At 43.3% G+C, this 19,347-nt stretch overlaps 1 protein-coding gene across 5 annotated transcripts in view; it reads right to left on the reverse strand.

Annotated features, from left to right (window-relative positions):
• The window catches only part of arhgef38 (Rho guanine nucleotide exchange factor (GEF) 38), a 109,483-nt gene that overhangs the window by 13,784 nt on the left and 76,352 nt on the right, over positions 1–19,347 (reverse strand). For 3 of the 5 annotated variants that reach the window (XM_072256484.1, XM_072256487.1, XM_072256486.1), the window contains 4 exons: positions 16,859–16,963; positions 12,919–13,041; positions 11,888–12,226; positions 5,293–5,451 (listed from right to left, as the gene is read on the reverse strand). In XM_072256484.1, coding sequence (XP_072112585.1) covers positions 5,293–5,451; positions 11,888–12,226; positions 12,919–13,041; positions 16,859–16,963 — 726 coding nt within the window. Of the gene's footprint in view, positions 1–5,292; positions 5,452–11,169; positions 11,407–11,887; positions 12,227–12,918; positions 13,042–16,858; positions 16,964–19,347 lie in introns of those variants that run through there. The other 2 variants (XM_072256488.1, XM_072256485.1) reach the window with 2 other exon arrangements.

Consider the following 19,347-nt stretch of genomic DNA (forward strand, 5'->3'; position numbering starts at 1 on the left):
TGATCACTTCATATGAAAGTCAACTTCGTTTTCTTTTGTTTTAATTGTGTTTTCTTGTAAAGATTGTGTACAAGTTGGATTTTTTTTGTGAATGCTGCTTATATGATGCTATGTACCTGTGATCCTGCTGCAACTAAGATTTTATTGCATCTGTGCATACATATAGTGGTATATATGACATTGGCTTTGAGGTTTCCCTAAGCTCTGCCTAGAATAATTTCTTAAATCCTTAGCATACTCTTAAACCATATACATAAACATTTTTCACATTCCATCTTGGAATGGTGGACCTTGAAAAGCCTATGCTAATTATCCATCTGAGGCACGAGAATGGAAACAGCAAGAAATACATTTAGAACGTAGTTCAGCATAATAGCATATAATTATCCATTGGCCAGAGTAATAGTTATAGATGCATCATAGAAAGCACCCTATCTTGATGCATCGCAGCTTGGTTTGGCAGTTGGTCTACCCAGGACCGCAAGAGATTGCAGAGTGTGAATGCAGCCCAGTCCATCACGCAAACCAGCTCCTCTCCATTGACTCCTTCTACACTTCACTCTAACTCGGGAAAGCAGCCGAAGTAATTATGGACCCCATCCACCTTGGCTATTCTACTTTCTCCCAGCTCCCATTGGGTAGAACATGCAAATACCCAAGAGCATTAACTACGAGACTCAAGGACAGCCTCTGTCCTGCTGTTGTCAGTCAGTCTGTTGAATAGATCTTTCATAGGCTAGGAGATAAACACTTGATCCCCAATCTACCTCATCATGTCATGTTATACTTTACCTACCTGCCTGTACAGCACTTTCTCTGAAACTGTAACAGTATATTCTGTATCTTTTTTAACTACCTCAGTGTAATTTGGTGGCAGGGTGGAGATACGACTCTACCAAAGGAGGTGTAAGGTGTTCCTTCCCTCCGCCAGCCTGCAGGTCACCTTTGGGCAAGGTGTAGCACCTGTTTAGCCCCTCAAATAGGGTCACGTGAAGCCAAGGGAGCAGGTGGTGTATGGTCGTATGAGCAGCTGGTGCGCATCACAAGTCCTGGTCATGCGACCTCCGATGCTAGGAAGACAATTTCTGAAAAGTATTGATAAACGGCTGGGGTCGCCCGTCTTGTAAAGACACTGCCCAAAAGAAGGGAACGGCAAACCACTTCTGTAGAAAAATTTGCCAAGAACAATCATGGTCATGGAAAGGCTACGATCACCCACATCATACGACACAGTACGGAACAGACAAACAAAGTGCAATTATATATGGAACGATCAGTCTGGACAGCATGCAAAAACAAAAGATTTACACTGCATCTCTGTACATGTGGTAACAATCACTGAGTTAGAAGGAACATGGAAGAAGATGAGGACATTCAGTTTTCTGAGTTCATTGCGCACAGCTGGAAGGGCAGTTTCCTTGCAGTACCAAAGACCTGGTTTACACCTGGCCCCTTGGCTGTCTGTGTGGAGTTTGCATCTTCTCCCTTTGACTACACAAATTTAATCCATGTTCCCTGGTTTCCTCCCACATCCCAAAGACAGGTCAGTGGGTACTTGGGTCACTGGAAACTACCCCCAGCATTTAAGTGTATGATAGAATCTGGAGGGAAAAATAGATGAGAATTTGTGTAGAATGAAAAATGGGAGAAGTGTAAGTGGGTGTTCGATGGTGAGTATGGACTCAGTGGGCTGAAGGGCCTGTTTACATGTTGTACCTCCCATGATTCCATTCCATCAGGCACTACAGCTCCACACATCTACTTTCATCCCATCTTCATTCACCAAAGATTCACCTACCCCTGTTACTAAAACTTCTGGTTGATCCCAGCTTTACAAAACATGGGGTAAGGAATGGAAAGAAGAACTGGGTCAAAGTTCAGTAACTCCCCGCTCCACATTTATTGACCGCTCATTCAGGAAATCAGCTGAGAGACTGTCTTGCTGAACATACCCATTAGATAGAACTAAGATTGGAAAAGTAAGTCAAAGGTTGAAGTGAAACTGGAACCAGAATTGGTCCTTGAAAATAAGATAGCCTGAAATCAAGGGGCAAATATGCTGATTAGCGAACTACATTACCAATTTTTAGTTCTAAATCCTTTTTTGATACTTTAGATTCTAAAATCTCTTCATATATATGGCAGAACAAAAATCCTAGATTAAGTAAAAAAAATTTACAGAAGTCTAAAAAGAAAAAGACTCTTTTGTGTCAAGGTGAAAACAGATCTGACTTGGCCACTCCAGAACATTAACTTTGTCGATTTTAAGCCATTCCTGTGTACCTTTGGCTTTATGCTTGGGGTCATTGCCTTGCTGGAAAACAAATATTCCCAGGTTGCAGTTCTCTTGCAGACTGCATCAGGTTTTCCTCCTGTATTTTACTGCATTCCTTTTACCCTCTATCTTCACAATCCTTCCAGGACCTGCAACAGTGAAGCATCCCCACAGCATGATGCAGCCACTACCATGCTTCACGGTAGGGATGGTGTGTTTTTGATGATGTGCGGTGTTTGGCTTATGGCAAACATAGCATTTAGTCTGGTGGCCAAAAAGCTCAATTTTGGTTTCATCAGTCCATAGAACCTTCTTCCAGCTGACTGCAGAGTCTCCCACAAGCCTTCTGGCAAACTCTAGCCATTATTTCAAGTGAGGTTTTTACAACAGTGCCTTTCTCTTTGCCACTCTCCAATTAAAACTGCAAATGGTGAAGCACCTGGGCAACAGTTGTTGTATGTGCAGTCCCAGCTCAGCCACTGAAGCTTGTACCTCCCCCAGAGTTGTCATAGGTCTCTTGGTGGCCTCCCTCACTGGACCCCTTCTTACAGGGTCACTCAGTTTTTGAGGATGGCCTGCTCTGGGCAGATTTACAGCAGTGCCAAATTCTTTCCATTTCTTGACGATTGAATAAACTGTACTCCAAGGGATATTCAGTGACTTGGAAATTTTCTTGTATCGTCTCCTGACTTGTGCTTTTCAATAACCTTTTCACAGAGTTGCTTGGAGTGTTCTTTAGTCTTCATGATATAGTTTTTGCCAGGATACTGACTCACCAGCAGCTGGGCCTTCCAGATACAGGTGTATTGTAATTGCAATTGATAGAAACACCTTGACTGCACACAGGTCTCTATTTAGTTATGTGACTTCTAAAACCAATTGGCTGCACCAGTGATGATTTGCTGTGTCATATTAAAGGGGGTGAATACTTATGCAATCAATTATTTTGTGTTTTATATTTGTAATTAATTTAGATCACTTTGTGGAGATCTGTTTTCACTTTGACACAAAAGAGTATTTTTCTGTTGATCAATGTCAAAAAAAGCCAAATTAAATCCACTATGATCCAATGTTGTAAAATAATAAAACATGAAAACTTCCAAGGTGGGGGGGGGGGTGTGAATAGTTTTTATAGGCATGTTTCTGAAAGGCCAGTACTTACTGTCATCTTTCTGAGCCTTCTCAGTCAACTGCATGGATAAGACAGAGAGAGAGAGAGGGCAAACTTTGCAATGATGGCACTGAAGAATGTTAGAGAAGCCCAGGTATTTTACTACCATCTGGTACTTCAATAGGTTCTGTTAAGAGAGAGATGTATTCTAATTTCAGACCTAATCAATTAAATGAATTGAAGTTCCCCAGCTGTCAAAGTGGGTCTTGAACTTGTGTCTCTCAATCAACAGTCCTGTCCTCTATAGAATTATGGATATAGACATCATGGAAACAGGCCTATACTGTCCACCTCATTCTTGCAAACTGGGATGTCTACCAACACTAATCCCCATTGTTCTCATTAAGCCTGAATCCCTCAACTCCAAGTACCTGTCCAAATGCCTTTTGAATATTGTACCTGCCTCTACCACCTTTGGCAGCTCATTCGAGATATTCACCACTCTTTAAGTAAAATAAACAGCCCTTCGTATCACCTTCAAATTTATTTCTCCTCACCTTAAGCTCATACCTTCTCATTCTGTATTCCCCAGACCTGTAGAAAACACTCTATCTTTGCTCCCCATAATTATACAATCCGCTACAACATTATCCCTCGGCCTCAGTGGGAATAAACCCAGCTTATCCAAATCTCCCTTTATAACTACAGCTCTCCATTCTAGGCAACACCATGATGAATCTCTTTGCACTCTCTGCCACACTGTCACATCCTTCCTGTAGTGTGGCAACCTGAACTGTACACAGTAATGAAGCGTGGGACACCACAAGATATAGCAACAGAATTAGGCCATTCGGCCCATCAATTCTGTTCCACTAATAAAAATTACAGGTTAAACAATGATTTGTACAAATGCAGCATGATATCCCAATTCTGATACTGAATGTTCCCACCAACAAAGAGGAGCACACCAAATGGCTTTTTCACTATCGTGTCTATGTCACCATTCACAAGGAGTTAAGGACTAGCACCCCAGCAGTGGAAATAGCCCAAACCATTTGGATAAAGCCCTCCCCACCATTGTGCACACCTACAAGGAGCGCTGTCACAGGAAAACAGCGTCCATCATCAATGATTCCCACCATCCAGGTTTATATTTTTCTCTTGTGAATGCTGCTTATCTGATGTTATGTGCCTGTGATGCTGCTGCAAACAGATTTTTCATTCCACCTGTGCATACATAAGATGTAGGAGCAGAATTAGGCCATTCAGCCCATTGAGTCTGCTCAGCCATTTCATCAGGGCTGATCCCATAACTGCACTTGTGCACATTACAGTAAACTTGACATTGACTTAATATTATTAAACTAAAATATATGTACGAACATCTGTTCCTATGAATGGTAGAACTAGCTTCTACTCCTTCTCTTTACTCATAGTAATTGTGCCTTCTTATCAGTCTTATGTATTTGTGATGCCATTCATTATAATGCTGGTTACCATATCAAGTGATTTTTGTGTATTTTCTAATCTACAGATAACATTGGCTATGGACGTCTGTAAAAGAACCCGCTCAGTACCAGCGGGTGCCCTGCAAATTATTACTTAGCTGGATAATTCTGATCTCAAGCCCTAAAAGGTGAACAGTTGTAAGCAAATGCATCAGTGAGTTGACCACTATCTGTACATCTCTATTATCCAGGTAGTTGTTTTATGGTTAAATCGAGATTAGCACACAGGAAGTTCCTTTACAGAATCATGTGTGCATCTCATATCAGAAACCGAATCTGAATCAGTCACAGTTACTCTCACTGATATATGTCATGAAATACATTGTTTTGTGGCAGCAGTACAGTGTAGCAGGGCGTACAGTATGTTTCGTATGGAACCGTATCAAATGGTCACTAACCAAGGAAGCTGATAGCCTTTTCTTTGACCTTTCTTCTGAACTGTTCCTCCGCTCCACCACCCTCTGAGATCCATTGCTGAGCTCCTTACCAAAGGAAAGCTTACGTATTTCTTCAATGACATGTTTTTGCTTGTCTTGGACATTCCTTGTGGAGGTAATCTGAAAGGTTAAAACATATGCTCAGTATTCAAACTTTACCGGAGGCCCACCATGTCTGAGCAAGCCTCTTGAACTCATCTCCTCTGTCCCCCTCCAAACCTTGTTCCCCTCCATCTCTGCAAATATTCTTCAAAGTTGTCACTAAATCTGTCACTAAAGTTGTCAATAAAAAAAGTTCCATCACCCTCATGTAGATTTGCAGATTTGTTTTTTTTGCAAAACAAATCCCCTTCTTCTACTGCTGCCTTTATGTGCCTGCAGGAGATACGATCTATTTTCCTAAATGCAGAAAGGTTTACGTGCCCCTGAGCATGCCTGTAAAATGTCAGTTAAGAGCTGAAGGAATGGAACAAAAATGATTAGTAGCTACAGGTAATTTTTGTTTATTTACATTTTTTCCACTCACTGCACGCAACACAGATAAAACACTCTTCTCACGGAAACATGGAGCTGTACAAGTCCTTTGGCTAACTGTGCTGCCCAATGATTTAGTCCCATTTGCCTGCATTTGGCCCCGGCTCTCTAAGCCTCTCCGATCCATGTATATATCTGTATGGCTTTGAAATGTTGCTAATGTACATTCCTCAACCACTATTTTGGGCAGCTCATTCCAAATATTCACTACTATTTGCATGAAGATGCTGTCCAGATATCTATTTTATATCTCTTGTCTTTGATCTTAAACCTATGCCCTCTTGCTTTTTTTAGCACCTCCTCCCATGTGCTTTCTCCCTGTCTATGCCCTTCATGACCTTGTATACCTCTTTTAGGTCACCCTTCAAACTCCCACTTTCCAAAGAACAAGGTCCTAATCTGTGCAGCCAGTCCTTGTAATTCAGATCCCCAAGTCCAGGCGGCATCCTGTAAATCTCTTCTAATCCTTCCTATAATAGGGTGACTAAAACTGTGCACAAGACTCCAAGTAAGCCCTCACTAATGACTTGCATATACTTTCCAACTTCTACACTGTCCTGACCAGTAAAGACCAGTATGGAGTACAATGTTGGTAAATGTGAGGTCATCCACTTTGGAAGGAAAAATGGAAGATCAGATTATTATTTAAATGGTAAAAATGCAGCATGCTGCTGTGCAGAGGGACTTGGGAGGGCTTGTGCACAAATCGCAACAGGTTGGTTTGCAGGTGCAGCAGGCTTTCAAGAAGGCAAATGGAATGTTGGCTTTCATTGCCAGAGGGATTGAATTTTAGAGCAGGGAGGTTATGCTGCAACTGTATAGGAAACTGGTGGGACCGCACCTATGAGTACTCCGTGCAGTTCTGGTCTCCTTACCTGAGGAAGGATATAATGGCTTTGGAGGCAGTGCAGAGGAGGTTCACCAGGTTGATTCCAGAGATGAATGGGTTAGACTATGAGGAGAGATTGAGTCGCCTGGGACTGTACTCGCTGGAATTCAGAAGAATGAGAGGACCTCTTATAGAAACATATAAAATTATAAAAGGGATAGATAAGATACAGGCAGGAAAGTTGTTTCTACAGGTGAGACTAGAACTAGGGGACATAGCCTCAAGATTCAGGGGTGTAAATTTATGATGGAGATAAGGAGGAACTGCTTTTCCCAGAGGGTGGTGAATCTGTGGAATTCTCTGCCCAGTGAAGCAGTGGAGGCTACCTCAGTAAATATATTTAAGACAAGGTTGGATAGATTTTTGCATAGTAGGGGGATTAAGGGTTACGGGGAAAAGGCAGGTAGGTGGAGATGAGTCCATGGCCAGATCAGTCATAATCTTATTGAATGGCGGAGCAGGCTCGACAGGCCAGATGGCCAACTCCTGCTCCTGTTTCTTACGTTCTTATGTGCCAAACACTTTCTTCACCACCATGTCTACCTGAGTCATCACTTTCATCAAACTATACACATGCACTCATATATCTCCCTGTTTCATACCACACCTCAGGTCCCTACAGTGTACAAGTTCTACCCTGATTTGATCTCACAAAATGCAATATCTCATATTTTCCTGGACTGAAGGCATTTGCTCTTCCTCAATGCACAAACAGTATCTAGCTGATCAAAATCGCTCTGTAATTTTTTATAACCTTCTAAAGGATTAAAGCTTCAACATTTAAGTGAAGTTTGGATAGGTACATGGATGGTAGGGGTATGGAAGGCTATGGTCCCGGTGTAGGCAGATTAAGTGGGTTCAGCATGGACTAGATGGGCTGAAGGGCCTGTTTCTGTGCTCTACTTTTCTATGACTCTAAGTGTCTACAACATCAACTATTTTACTAATCATGCCTTGTACATTTACATCCAAATCATTCATGTAGATTACAAAGGTCCCAGCATTGACACATGACACATTACTAGACACAAGTCTCTAGTCCAAGAAAAGATTCTCAGTCATTGCTCACTGCTTCCTAGTACTGAGTTAATTCTGAATCCAATCAGCAATTTCCCCTCTGACAAGTGATACACCTGCCCCTACATCTCCTCCCTCATCACTAATCAGAGCCACAAACTGTACCTTCCAGGTGAGGTGACACTGCATCTACTGTAATCGGTGCATCATAAAGCATCACTTTACAATGATCAGGATTACACTGAGTTTGCCAATACTCCAGCAACTTCCAAGTTGATCTAGGCTCAGTGGCCACTTTATTATGTACCTCCTGTACCTCATAAAGTGGCCACTAAGTGTATGTTTGTGGTCTTCTGCTGCTGTAGCTCATCCACTTCAAGGATTGAGGATGAGGTGTTGTGAGTTCAGAGATACTCTACCGCACACCACTGTTGTAACACGTGGCTATTTGAGTTACTGTCGCCTTCCTGTCAGCTTGAACCAGTCTGGCCATTCACCTCTGACCTGTCTCATTACCAAAGCATGTTCGCTCACAGAACCCCCACTCATTGGATATTTTTTGTTTTTCGCATTATTCTCTGTAAACTCTAAGAGATTGTCATGTGTGAAAATCTCAGGAGATCAGCAGTTTCTGGGATACTTAATCCACCCCGTCTGGCACCAACAATCATTCTGTGGTTACATTTCTTCCCCATTCTGACATTTAATCTGAGCAACAACTGAACCTCTTGACCATGCCTGCATGCTTTTATTCATTGAGTTGCTGACAAATGATTGGCTGATTAGATATTGCATTATTGAGCAGATGTACAGTTGTAGCTAAAAAAATGGCCACTGAGTGAATATCTTGCTGAGGCTTTAGACAACTTCCTCATTATTGGTAACAAAACCAACTTTCATGTCATGGCAAACATATTAAGCATTCCTCCTACATTTTCATCTGAGTTGTTATATAAGGGCCCCAGCCCCAATCCCTGTGGTAAATCCCTGGTCACAGACTTCCGATCCGAAACATTCCCCATTACCTTTGCCTCCTAATACCCAACTATCCAGTTAACTAGCTTGCCTGGATCCCAAGTGTCTTAATCTTCTGGACCGGCCTGCCTTGTGGGATTCTGGCTAATAACTTACCAAAGCCTATAGGGAGAACATCTATCTCCAATCACCAATGATTACCACACTTAATATCAGGAATCCAAACAGAACGTTACAGAGTTAAAGCTGCCTTGGGCATGCCCTTACACTTCCTCCCTTACCACCATTCAGGGCCCCAAACAGTCCTTCCAGGTGAGGCAACACTTCACCTGTGAGTTGGCTGGGGTGATATACTGTGTCCGGTGCTCCCGATGTGGCCTTTTACATATTGGCAAGACTTGACGCAGACTGGGAGGCCGCTTTGCTGAACACCTACGCTCTGTCCGCCAGAGAAAGCAGGATCTCCCAGTGGCCACACATTTTAATTCCACATCCCATTCCCATTCTGACATGTCTATCCACAGCCTCCTCTACTGTAAAGATGAAGCCACACTCAGGTTGGAGGAACAACACCTTATATTCCGTCTGGGTAGCCTCCAACCTGATGGCATGAACATCGACTTCTCTAACTTCCGCTAATGTCCCACCTCCCCCTCGTACCCCATCTGTTACTTATTTTTATACACACATTCTTTCTCTCACTCTCCTTTTTCTCCCTCTATCCCTCTGAATATACCCCTTGCACATCCTCTGGGTCCCCCCCCCTTGTCTTTCTTCCCAGACCTCCTGTCCCATGATCCTCTCGTATCCCTTTTGCCTATCACCTGTCCAGCTCTTGGCTCCATCCCTCCCCCTCCTGTCTTCTCCTATCATTTTGGATCTCCCTCTCCCCCTCCAACTTTCAAATCCCTTACTTACTCTTCCTTCAGTTAGTCCTGACGAAGGGTCTCGGCCTGAAACGTCGACTGCACCTCTTCCTAGAGATGCTGCCTGGCCCGCTGCGTTCACCAGCAACTTTTATGTGTGTTGCTTGAATTTCCAGCATCTGCAGAATTCCTGTTGTTTGGGCACCTTCATTCTGTCTGCCACAAAAGACAGGTTTTCCCACTGGCCACCCATTTTAATTCTACCTCATTCCCACTCTGACATGTAGGTCCATGGCTTCCTCCACTACCATGATGAGCACTCTCTAAGGCTGGAGGAGCAACATCTCATATTCTATCTGGGTAACATCTCATGTTCTACCTGACAACATGAACATCGGTTTTTCTAACTTCCGGTAATTACTCCCTCCACTCTTTTTCCAATCCCTATTCTGGCTCCCCTCTTACCCCTTCTCTTCTCCTCACTTACCCATCAACTCCCTCTAGTGCCTCTTCTCCCTTTTCTCCCACAGTCTACTCTCCTCTCCCATCAGTCATTTTTTTTCAGCCCTTTACTTCTTCCGCCTGTCACCTCCCAGCTTTATTCCCCCTCTCCCTCACCTGGTTTCATCTATCACCTGCTGACTTGATTTTTTCCATTGCCCCTACCTTCTTATTTTGGCTTCTTTCCTACTCTGCACCCTCTCCAAAGCTTCAACACCCTTCCTGTAATGGACTGACCAGAACTGCAGACACAACTCCAAATGTGGCCTAAATGAAGTCTTACACAGCTGCAACACGACTTCCTGACTCTTATATTCAGTGCCCTAGAAGGCACACATGTCACACACCTTCTTTACCACCCTAGCTACTTGTACCTAACTCAGGGAGCTATGAACTTGGGCCCCTGATTCTCTAACTAATCAAGACCCTATGACTCTGTACATCAGTGGTGGAAGAGCCTGTCTTCCTGCAGTCTCTCTCTCCAGAACTACTGCATATATATACCTGGCAGAACCCTAGGCTTGCGTTCTGCCACCATTCAAAGTGGGCCTTGCGACATGAAAGAGACTGCCCTCCTTCCTCTGGCTAAAGTACCTCAGCATTTGGAGCTGATGCATGTCTAAGCAAGTCCCAGCCCCCTGCATTAGGCCCAAATTCCTCTCAACCTTTCCTACCTACCTACCTATTCCAGAGTCTTTTACACGGATTTTCTGGTTTAATGTTAAAATTGAGCTACCTCTGATTTTAAATCATCAATCTAAGCTACCAAGGAATATGAAACGATGGATGCAGAGAGTGGTGAAAGTTGGAACAGACAAGTGTGGAACGGCCTTCCACTGTGCAAGGTTCAATGATTTCCCGATGAAGCAGCCAAGGACGTGAGGACATTGCGATCAGGCCAATGCTGCCACCTAGTGAAAACCAGCCTGCCTTATATCTAGACAGCATCCCAAAGGGATTCACAGCCAATAAAATGGCCTTTTAACCAATTGTAATGTGGAAACTAGATAAGCCTTTTTCTACACAGCAGAATTCCATAAAATAATCCTGTGACGCTGTGGCTGCAGTGGGTAAAGCTGATGCCTCTCAGTTCCAGAAACCTGGGCTTGATCCCGAACACACGTGGCCCTGCAGATGCTGGAAATCTTGAGAACCAAACACACCCAAAATGCTGGAGGGACTCAGCAGGTCAGGCAGCATCTATGGGGAATAAACAGTTGACGTTTGATTTCCAACCACTGGTACTCCCTGTAACTGTGCGGGCGATCCAACTTCCTCCCATGGCCTAGGAACCTGGAGGTTGGGAGATTAATAGACCACTGTAAATTGCCCCGGGTGAGGGCTAGAATAGGGGTGTGTTGATGAGGGGGGAGAATAAAGTTCCCGCTTGTGGGCTAGCAAAGACTTGGTGATCTGAAGGGTTTGTTTCTCTGTTGTACAACTCGATAAACATTGACCCAGACAATGTGGAGAACTGCACCTTGAGGTTCTAGTTTTGAAGCATTGTGAAGATTACATTGTAGGAAACACCGTAATCTCAGCAATCAATTTGTGTGCGACAATATATCACAGACACAAAAGTGACAAGGACTTTTGCTGTTTGCTATTGACAATGTTTGTTGTGGAATAAGTGAAGGGATGATTTGCCTCAGGTGGGTTACCCTGTGATCTATATTTCTGCAGGGTGTGCAAGCTTTGATCTGTCCTGTGCAGAACTTTAGCAATAAGGGAAGCAGAGCAGCCAATCCAATTCCTTCACACAGCTTGAACCTACCGGCATGTTTTTGATGGACGGAGATGCCTGTAGTGCAGAGGTCATGAGATCCCTGAAGATGGCCATGAAACAGTAAATGCAGTTGAGCAGAACCTTTGTTGCCACTTTGTTAAACTTCTGCAGCTCCTCCACCAACTGTCCATTCAGAGCTTCATAATCCCTCTTCGCCTGGTTCAGCTCCTCTGCGGCCTTCTTCTCCTTCACGCTTTCTGATTGCTTGAGGAAGCTGACGTAATCGAGCAGCTTGTCGTAGCGCTTCTGTATCAGCTTCTGCGGAGCCGAGAACAGGACCTGCAATGTACCTAGCGGCAGGACCACTGCCCTCTCCAAGTGGTCTCTCTGTAATGAAGACAAACCATTACAAAATATTAGTCTTGTGCCAGACACAGACAATGGCAGCCTTTGGTGCCAGACATGGCCTGGTACGGTAATGCCATTGCACAGGATGCAAGGGGCTTCAGAGTGTGGAGGACTCAGCAGTTCTGTCATGGGTACAACTCTCCCCACCATCGAGAACATCTACAATAGGCAATGTCTCAGGAAGCCTACTGAGCCTTGCCCGCTTCTCAGTGCTACCATCAGGCACGAGATACAGCAGCCAGAAGACCCACACCTCAAGGTTCAACAACAGGTTCTTCCCCACTGCCATCAGGTTATTGAACTGACCCTTAAAACCCTCATATTACAATGGACCAAATTTCCCTCAACTTGTACTAAAGCCATTACATTTTATTTTTCTGCATTTTATTGTGTAAATTATCTATAATCTATGTTAATTTGTTTTTTTATGTCATTTATGTTTGTCATGTTTATAATGAACTCTGCTGTGGCTGTAAAAATGCTAACTTTCATGTCATTTATACCCGGAGTATGGATGTCCATGATAATAAACTTGAACTACTTTAATACCAGTATCATTTTACTCTTGGCTCATTACAGCACCTGGACTAGGCTTTCATTTCTTTATACCCAGAAACAAACCTCAAGGATTAGGCCCCTAAATAAAGAGGATTATACTGATAAGTACTTACAAAACTTTCAAAAGAGTTTTGATAGTTTTTGAGTCCGTCTAGAGAGTTGCCATTGGTCTGGTGCAAATCTTGGAAAGTTCTTTGAAGTCCATGAACATTTTGAACAGCCAATAGCATACCTTCCTGAACAAGAACATAAGCAGATGGTCAAATATTGGCTAAAAAGTATGACCAATATTAGTGCAGGTGCATGGCAGGAAAGTTGGAGGAAGTTGACAAGTATGAGAGAGAGAATAGGTCACAGAGACAGGCATGGTGAGGATAGGACTGCTGGGAGATAGCACGGACAAGATTAAGTATCTTTCTGTGTTACAATAAGCAAACTGGTAAATGGTTAACTTGGGTTTATTATTGTTACATGTACCAAGCAACAGTGAAGAATGTTGTTTGGCATGCCATCCACACAGATCATTTCATCAGTTCATTGAGGTTGTACAAGGGAGAACATTAACAGAGGTGTTACGGTTGCAGAGATAGTGTTGTGCAAGTAGATGATAAAGCGTTAAGGCCATAATGAGGTAGATTCAGAGGTTCAGAGTCCATTGTATTGTACAAGGGGGCTGTTTAATAGTCTTATAACAACTGGTTAGAAGATGTCATTGAGCATTGAGGCTTGCGCTACGTTTTGTCAGGCTTTCTATCTTCCGCCTGATAGGGGGCTCGGGAGGGAGAACAGAGTATGTCTAGGGAGGATGGGGATGCTTTTCTGAGGCAGTGAAATGTGTAGATGGAATCTACTGAGGGGAGGCCGGGTTTTGGGATATGCTGAACTGTGTCCACAACTCTCTGCAGTTTTTTGCAATCTCAAGTAGTGTGGTAGCCAAACCAAGCCGTGATGCATCTGGGTAGGATGCTTTCAATGGTGCATTGATAAAATTTGGCAAAGTCAAAGGGGACATGTCAAATTTATTTAGTCTCCTGAAGAAATGGAGACTCCAATGAGCTTCCTTGGTATGGTGTCTATGTGATTGGAGCAATGAAGTCATTTGGCGATGGTCTGTCTTAGGAAGTTGAAGCTCAGAAACTAAACAGGTTACTCACACTTCCTCTTAATTTTTACAACCATTAGATTTCCAGCATCTGCAGACTTTCTCTTGTTAAATCATTCCAGATATCAGTACATGAAGATACCACAGAAGAAAAACAACAGAATTCAGACCAGTGTTACAGTTACAGAGAAAGTGCATGGTGAATATATATATCAAAAAAATACAAGGCCCGTGATGAGGTAGACATAGAGATGAAGAGTTCATCTTTATCATCCATTTGCATGCAAATGCACAAGGCTTGGTAAGTAAACTTGCAGATGACACAAAATTAGTTATTGTTGATAATTATGAAAGATATTATCGATTTCAAGTATATTTTGATCACCTAGGGAAGTGGGCTGAGGGGAGGCAAATAGATTTCAATGCAGATAAGGTGATGCATTTTGGAAAGTCAAAATCGGGGCAGAACTTGTGCACTGAATGGTAGGGCGGTAGGGAGTGTAATGGAACAGAGGGAATTAGGAACATAAATGCACAGGTCATTGAAAGTGGCTTCAGAGATAAACAGGGTGGAGAAAAAAGCACTTTGCATGCCAGTCTTCATCAGTCAGGGTACAGAGCTGAGTACAGGTGTCGTGGTTGTATAAGTCATTGGTGAGGATGTACTGTGTACAATTTCAGTCACCCTGTCACAAGAAAGAAGTGGCTAAACTGGAACGGGCACAGAATAGATGAATGAGGATGGTGCCAGGACTGGAGGGCAGAAGTTATTTGGAGGAGTATGCCATACTAGGTCTTTGTTCCTTGGCACATATGCAGGAGAGTGAGGGGTGACATTATAGAAGTTTATAAAATTAGCAGAGGCATGGATAAAGTAATATCGTCAAGGCAGGGAATCCAAAACCAGGAGGCATATATGAGAGGGGCAAGATTTAAAAGGGCTGAGAGGGCAACTTTTTCACACAGAGGGTGGTGAGTAGATGGAATGATCTGCCAGAGGAAGCGGGTAAGACAGTTGCAATAGTATCATTTAAGAAGCACCTGAATAGGCACGTGTAGGGGTGGGACAGAGGGATATGGGTCAAATTCAGGAAATTAGGACCAGCTGGATGGGCACCATGGTTGGCATGGATTAGTTGAGTCTGTCCCCATGTTGTATTGCTCTATGACTCTATGTACAAGCAATCAGTTTAAGAGTCTTAGAACAGGGGGTGGAAGCTGTAAAGGTCACAGCCAAGCTTTTATGTATGCATAGGTGCAACGGAAAAACTTAAATGCAGCAGTATGATAGTCACAAAGCATTATACAAACGGAAAACATTATAGCACAAGGAAAACATAAATTAAACATATGCAACACACATCAAAGTTGCTGGTGAATGCAGCAGGCCAGGCAGCATCTCTAGGAAGAGGTACAGTCGATGTTTCAGGCCGAGACCCTTCGTCAGGGCAGAACATATGCATTAAACATGTGCACTATTTTTGACAAGTCCTCGACCCTGAAATGCGATGTTAAGTCAGAAAGTTCTGGGAAAATCTCAGACAACAACAGTGGAGAGAGGAAGAGTCATCTTTTCTGTTGTTATTCCAGTTTCCCAGCATATGTCATTGTCTTTGATGCTCAATAACTCAACATTAACTTTTATCTTTCTGCAGTTCCTGTCTGACTTGCTGAGTACTTCCAGCCCTTATGGGCATTAATTGCCATTCCCAATCAACAATGAGTAAAGCAAATTCTTCCACTTCTGATGTACGAATATAATGCATGTTTCTATAACCTGCAATTATCTTCTTCCTCACGGATGGTTTGACATTATAAACATAAACCTCAATGCTTGTATTAATCGACTTAGGTATTTTGCCAGAATGTCCAGTTGACTAGAGTGAAAGTTCAACATTTTCCCTGTTCTCAAGTCTCATTGGCAAGTTAAACACCCAGCTAGATGCCAAAGTTGTTAGCATCACATCCAGGAGGCAGGTGACTACAGGTTCAAGCTCTGCTCCAGGAATGCCAAACTATCTCCTTGTGTACAGCTCTGAGCCTGAGGTTTGCTCCTTCAGACAGATATGAAAGATTGAGGGACTGCAGATGCTGGAATCTGGAACAACCAAAAGATGACGGAGGAACTCAGTGGATCAGAATAGTCCATGTTTTGGGTTGGAACCCTTCATCAGGATATGAAAGGTTGTTTGGCAACATTTTAAAGAAGAGCAGGGAAATTCTTCCAAGTGGCCTGGTCAATGCTCATCTTTCAACCAACACGACTCAAACAGATTAGCTGAACGTTATCACAAGGGTGGGAGCTTGCTGTGCACAAATATATTCTCACTTTTTTCATATTTCAACAATCGCTAGTCTTTTTTGACTGGTCCAAGCGCTTGGACATTCTGATACACGTGAAATATTTCCTCTCTTTGTTATCAAGCAACTGCACCACTTCTGTCTACACTTCTCACTGCCTCAGTGACCCCACTATAATCAAAAGCCCCACCTACCCTGGACATTCTTTCTTTTCTGCCCCTCTCTTCAGGCAGAAAATACCAGCTGAAGGCATGTACCACCAGGCTCAAAGACAGCTTCTATACCCCTGTCATAAGACAGAATGGTCCGGAGTATAAGGTGGATATTTGACCTCACAATCCACTTTGTCATGGCCTTGCACCTTATTCTCTGCCTGCACTGCACTTTCTCTATAACTGTAACACTTTATTCTGCATTCTGTTATGGTTTTCCCTTGCACCCTCAATGCACTGTTGAAAAGAAATGAACTGCAGGAATGGCAAACAAAACAAGATTTTATTATTGTATCTTGATACATGTGACAATAATAAATCAATTTGCCATTAAACAGAGTGGCAGAGTGACAGTGAACGTAGAGCAACTCCTATCACCCAGACAGAACCAACCAGCCCGATGTTAGTGAACAGCTCCGGACCTACACCAACACCCACCTGAATATTCTGAACATAGGATGATATGTTCTTCACAGTAAGTCTCACAGCCCTCTCCAAGTTTCGGAACAATTTTTCTTCTCGGTCGAATGTCTCATCCTTGACCTGAAACCAAGAAGTTAAGCAAGTGTATCCCTGGAAGGGCATCTCAGTGACATCGGGGGCCACTATACTACCAACTGTACAGATTCTGAAGTGGAGAGGTGGTAGTGAAAAGATAATTGCTCTCTTGCCACAGACAGAATCAGAATCAGGTTTGTTATCACCGACATGTATCATGAAATTTGTTAACTTAGCATCAGCAGTTCAATGCAATACATAATAAAGAAGAAAAAAAAATAAATCAATTATAGTATCTGTATATGGAATAGATTAAAAATCATGCAAAAGCATAAATAATATATATTTAAAAAGTGAGGTACAGTTCATGAGTTCAATGTCCATTTAGGAATCGGATGGGAGAGGGGAAGAAGCTGTTCCTGAATCACTGAGTGTGTGCCTTCAGGCTTCTGTACCTCCTACCTGATGGTAACAGTGAGAAAAGGGCATGCCCTGGGTGCTGGAGGTCCTTAATAATGGATGCTGCCTTTCTGAGACACCGTTCCTTTAAGATGTCCTGGGTACTTTGTAGACTAGTACCCAAGATGGAGCCGACTAAATTTACAACACCCTGCAGCTTTTTTCGGTCCTGTGCAGTAGGCCGTGTGAAGTGCCATTGAGATTGCGTCTGCCATTGACCTATTGTGGCGATAGGCAAATTGCAATGGGTCCAGGTTCTTGCAGAGGCACGAGATGAGTCTAGTCATGACCAACCTCTCAAAGCATTTCATCACTGTCGATGTGAGAGCTACCTGGTGATAGTCATTAAGGCAGCTCAGATTATTCTTCTTAGGCACTGGTATAATTGTTGCCTTTTTGAAGCAAGTGATAGCCATAGCAGTGAGAGGTTGAAAATGTTCCTGAATACTCCCGCCAGTTGGTTGACACAGTTTTCAGAGCCTTACCAGGTACACTGTTGGAGCCTTCTGCCTTGCGAGGGTTCACCCTCTTTAAAGACAGCCTAACATTGGCCTCCGAGACAGAGATCACAAGGTCACCAGGTGCAACAGGGATTTTCACAGCTATAGCTGTGTTCTCCCTTTCAAAGCAGGTATAGAAGGCATTGAGTTCATCTGGCAGTGAAGCATCACTGCCATTCATGCTATTGGGTTTCACTTTGTAGGAGGTACAACAAAGATATACTGCATGACCTTCTGAGTTTCTCCCTTACAGGCAGCCACAAAACAAAGAAACCCAATAGAACCCATCAAAAAAGACTGTCAAACAACCAATGTGCAAAAAAAAGAACAAATCATACAAACAATAAAAAGTAAGCAAATAACATTCAGGACTAAAGTGAGTTCACAGCCGTGTAGCTTGTCACAGCGGATCCAGGAGCCCATTAGTTGCAGGCCACAGCCTCAGTTCAGCGCAGAGTCCAGTAACCCTCACCTGAGTACGAGTTGTACACCGGCCCTACGTACTGCTTTGACCACATAGATAGTGAGAGTCTTTTTCCCACCGTCGAAATATCAAATACTGGAGGACTTAGCTTTAAGGTGAGGGGCAAACGTTTAAAGAAGACATGAGGAAAGCTTTTTTATGAGAGTAGTGCATGTAAAAAGAATATATTGCTTGGAACTGCTGGCCAGGCGTAGTGGTGGAAGCAGATACAATAATGACATTTAAGAGGCCGTTAGACAGGCACATAAACTGGTAAAGAGTGGAGGGATATGGGTCATGTGGGGACAGATGGGGTTAGTTTGGATTGGTCAGCACAGACATTTTGGGCTGAAAGGCCTCTTCCTGTACTGTACTATGCTCTCCAGGTGTACTGAGCAACACAATATCAAATCAGAGTGAAGCCCACTGTCTCAGGCGTACATGAGAGAACTCTGGATTGCTATTGTGAAGAGCACAGTGCTGGCTGTGCACATGTGCCATATTGCAAAGCCAGTGACTGAGCAGTGACTCGGTTGCAAAAGACTGCAGAGGGTCGTAGGCTCAACCAGATCCATCACGTTCACAAGCCTCCCCACCACCGAGGACATCTTCAGGAGGTGGCCCCTCAAGGAGACAGCTTCCGTCATGAAGGAGCCTTCCATCCAGGATGTGCTCACTTCTCATCACTAATGTCAGGGAGAAGACCCACACTCGATGATTCATAAACAGCTTCTTCCCTTCCACCATCAGATTTCTGAATGGTCTGTTATCCCACGAACAATCAGTCATTGTTCCTTTTTTTTTTGCATCAATATTTATTTTTATATATAATTCATAGTATTGCTTATGTCTTTGCAATGTACTGCTGCAAAACAACTAACTCCACGACATATCTGTGTGCCAGTGATGGATGAACGGTCTGGGTAAAAGTTGTGAAGTGGGTGACAGACTGACGGATGAAGGAGGTTGTACTGTGTGGGAGTGGTGGGGAGCATTGGAACATATAA

The sequence above is a fragment of the Mobula birostris genome, chromosome 4, assembly GCF_030028105.1.
Source record: "Mobula birostris isolate sMobBir1 chromosome 4, sMobBir1.hap1, whole genome shotgun sequence".
NCBI lineage: Eukaryota > Metazoa > Chordata > Chondrichthyes > Myliobatiformes > Myliobatidae > Mobula > Mobula birostris.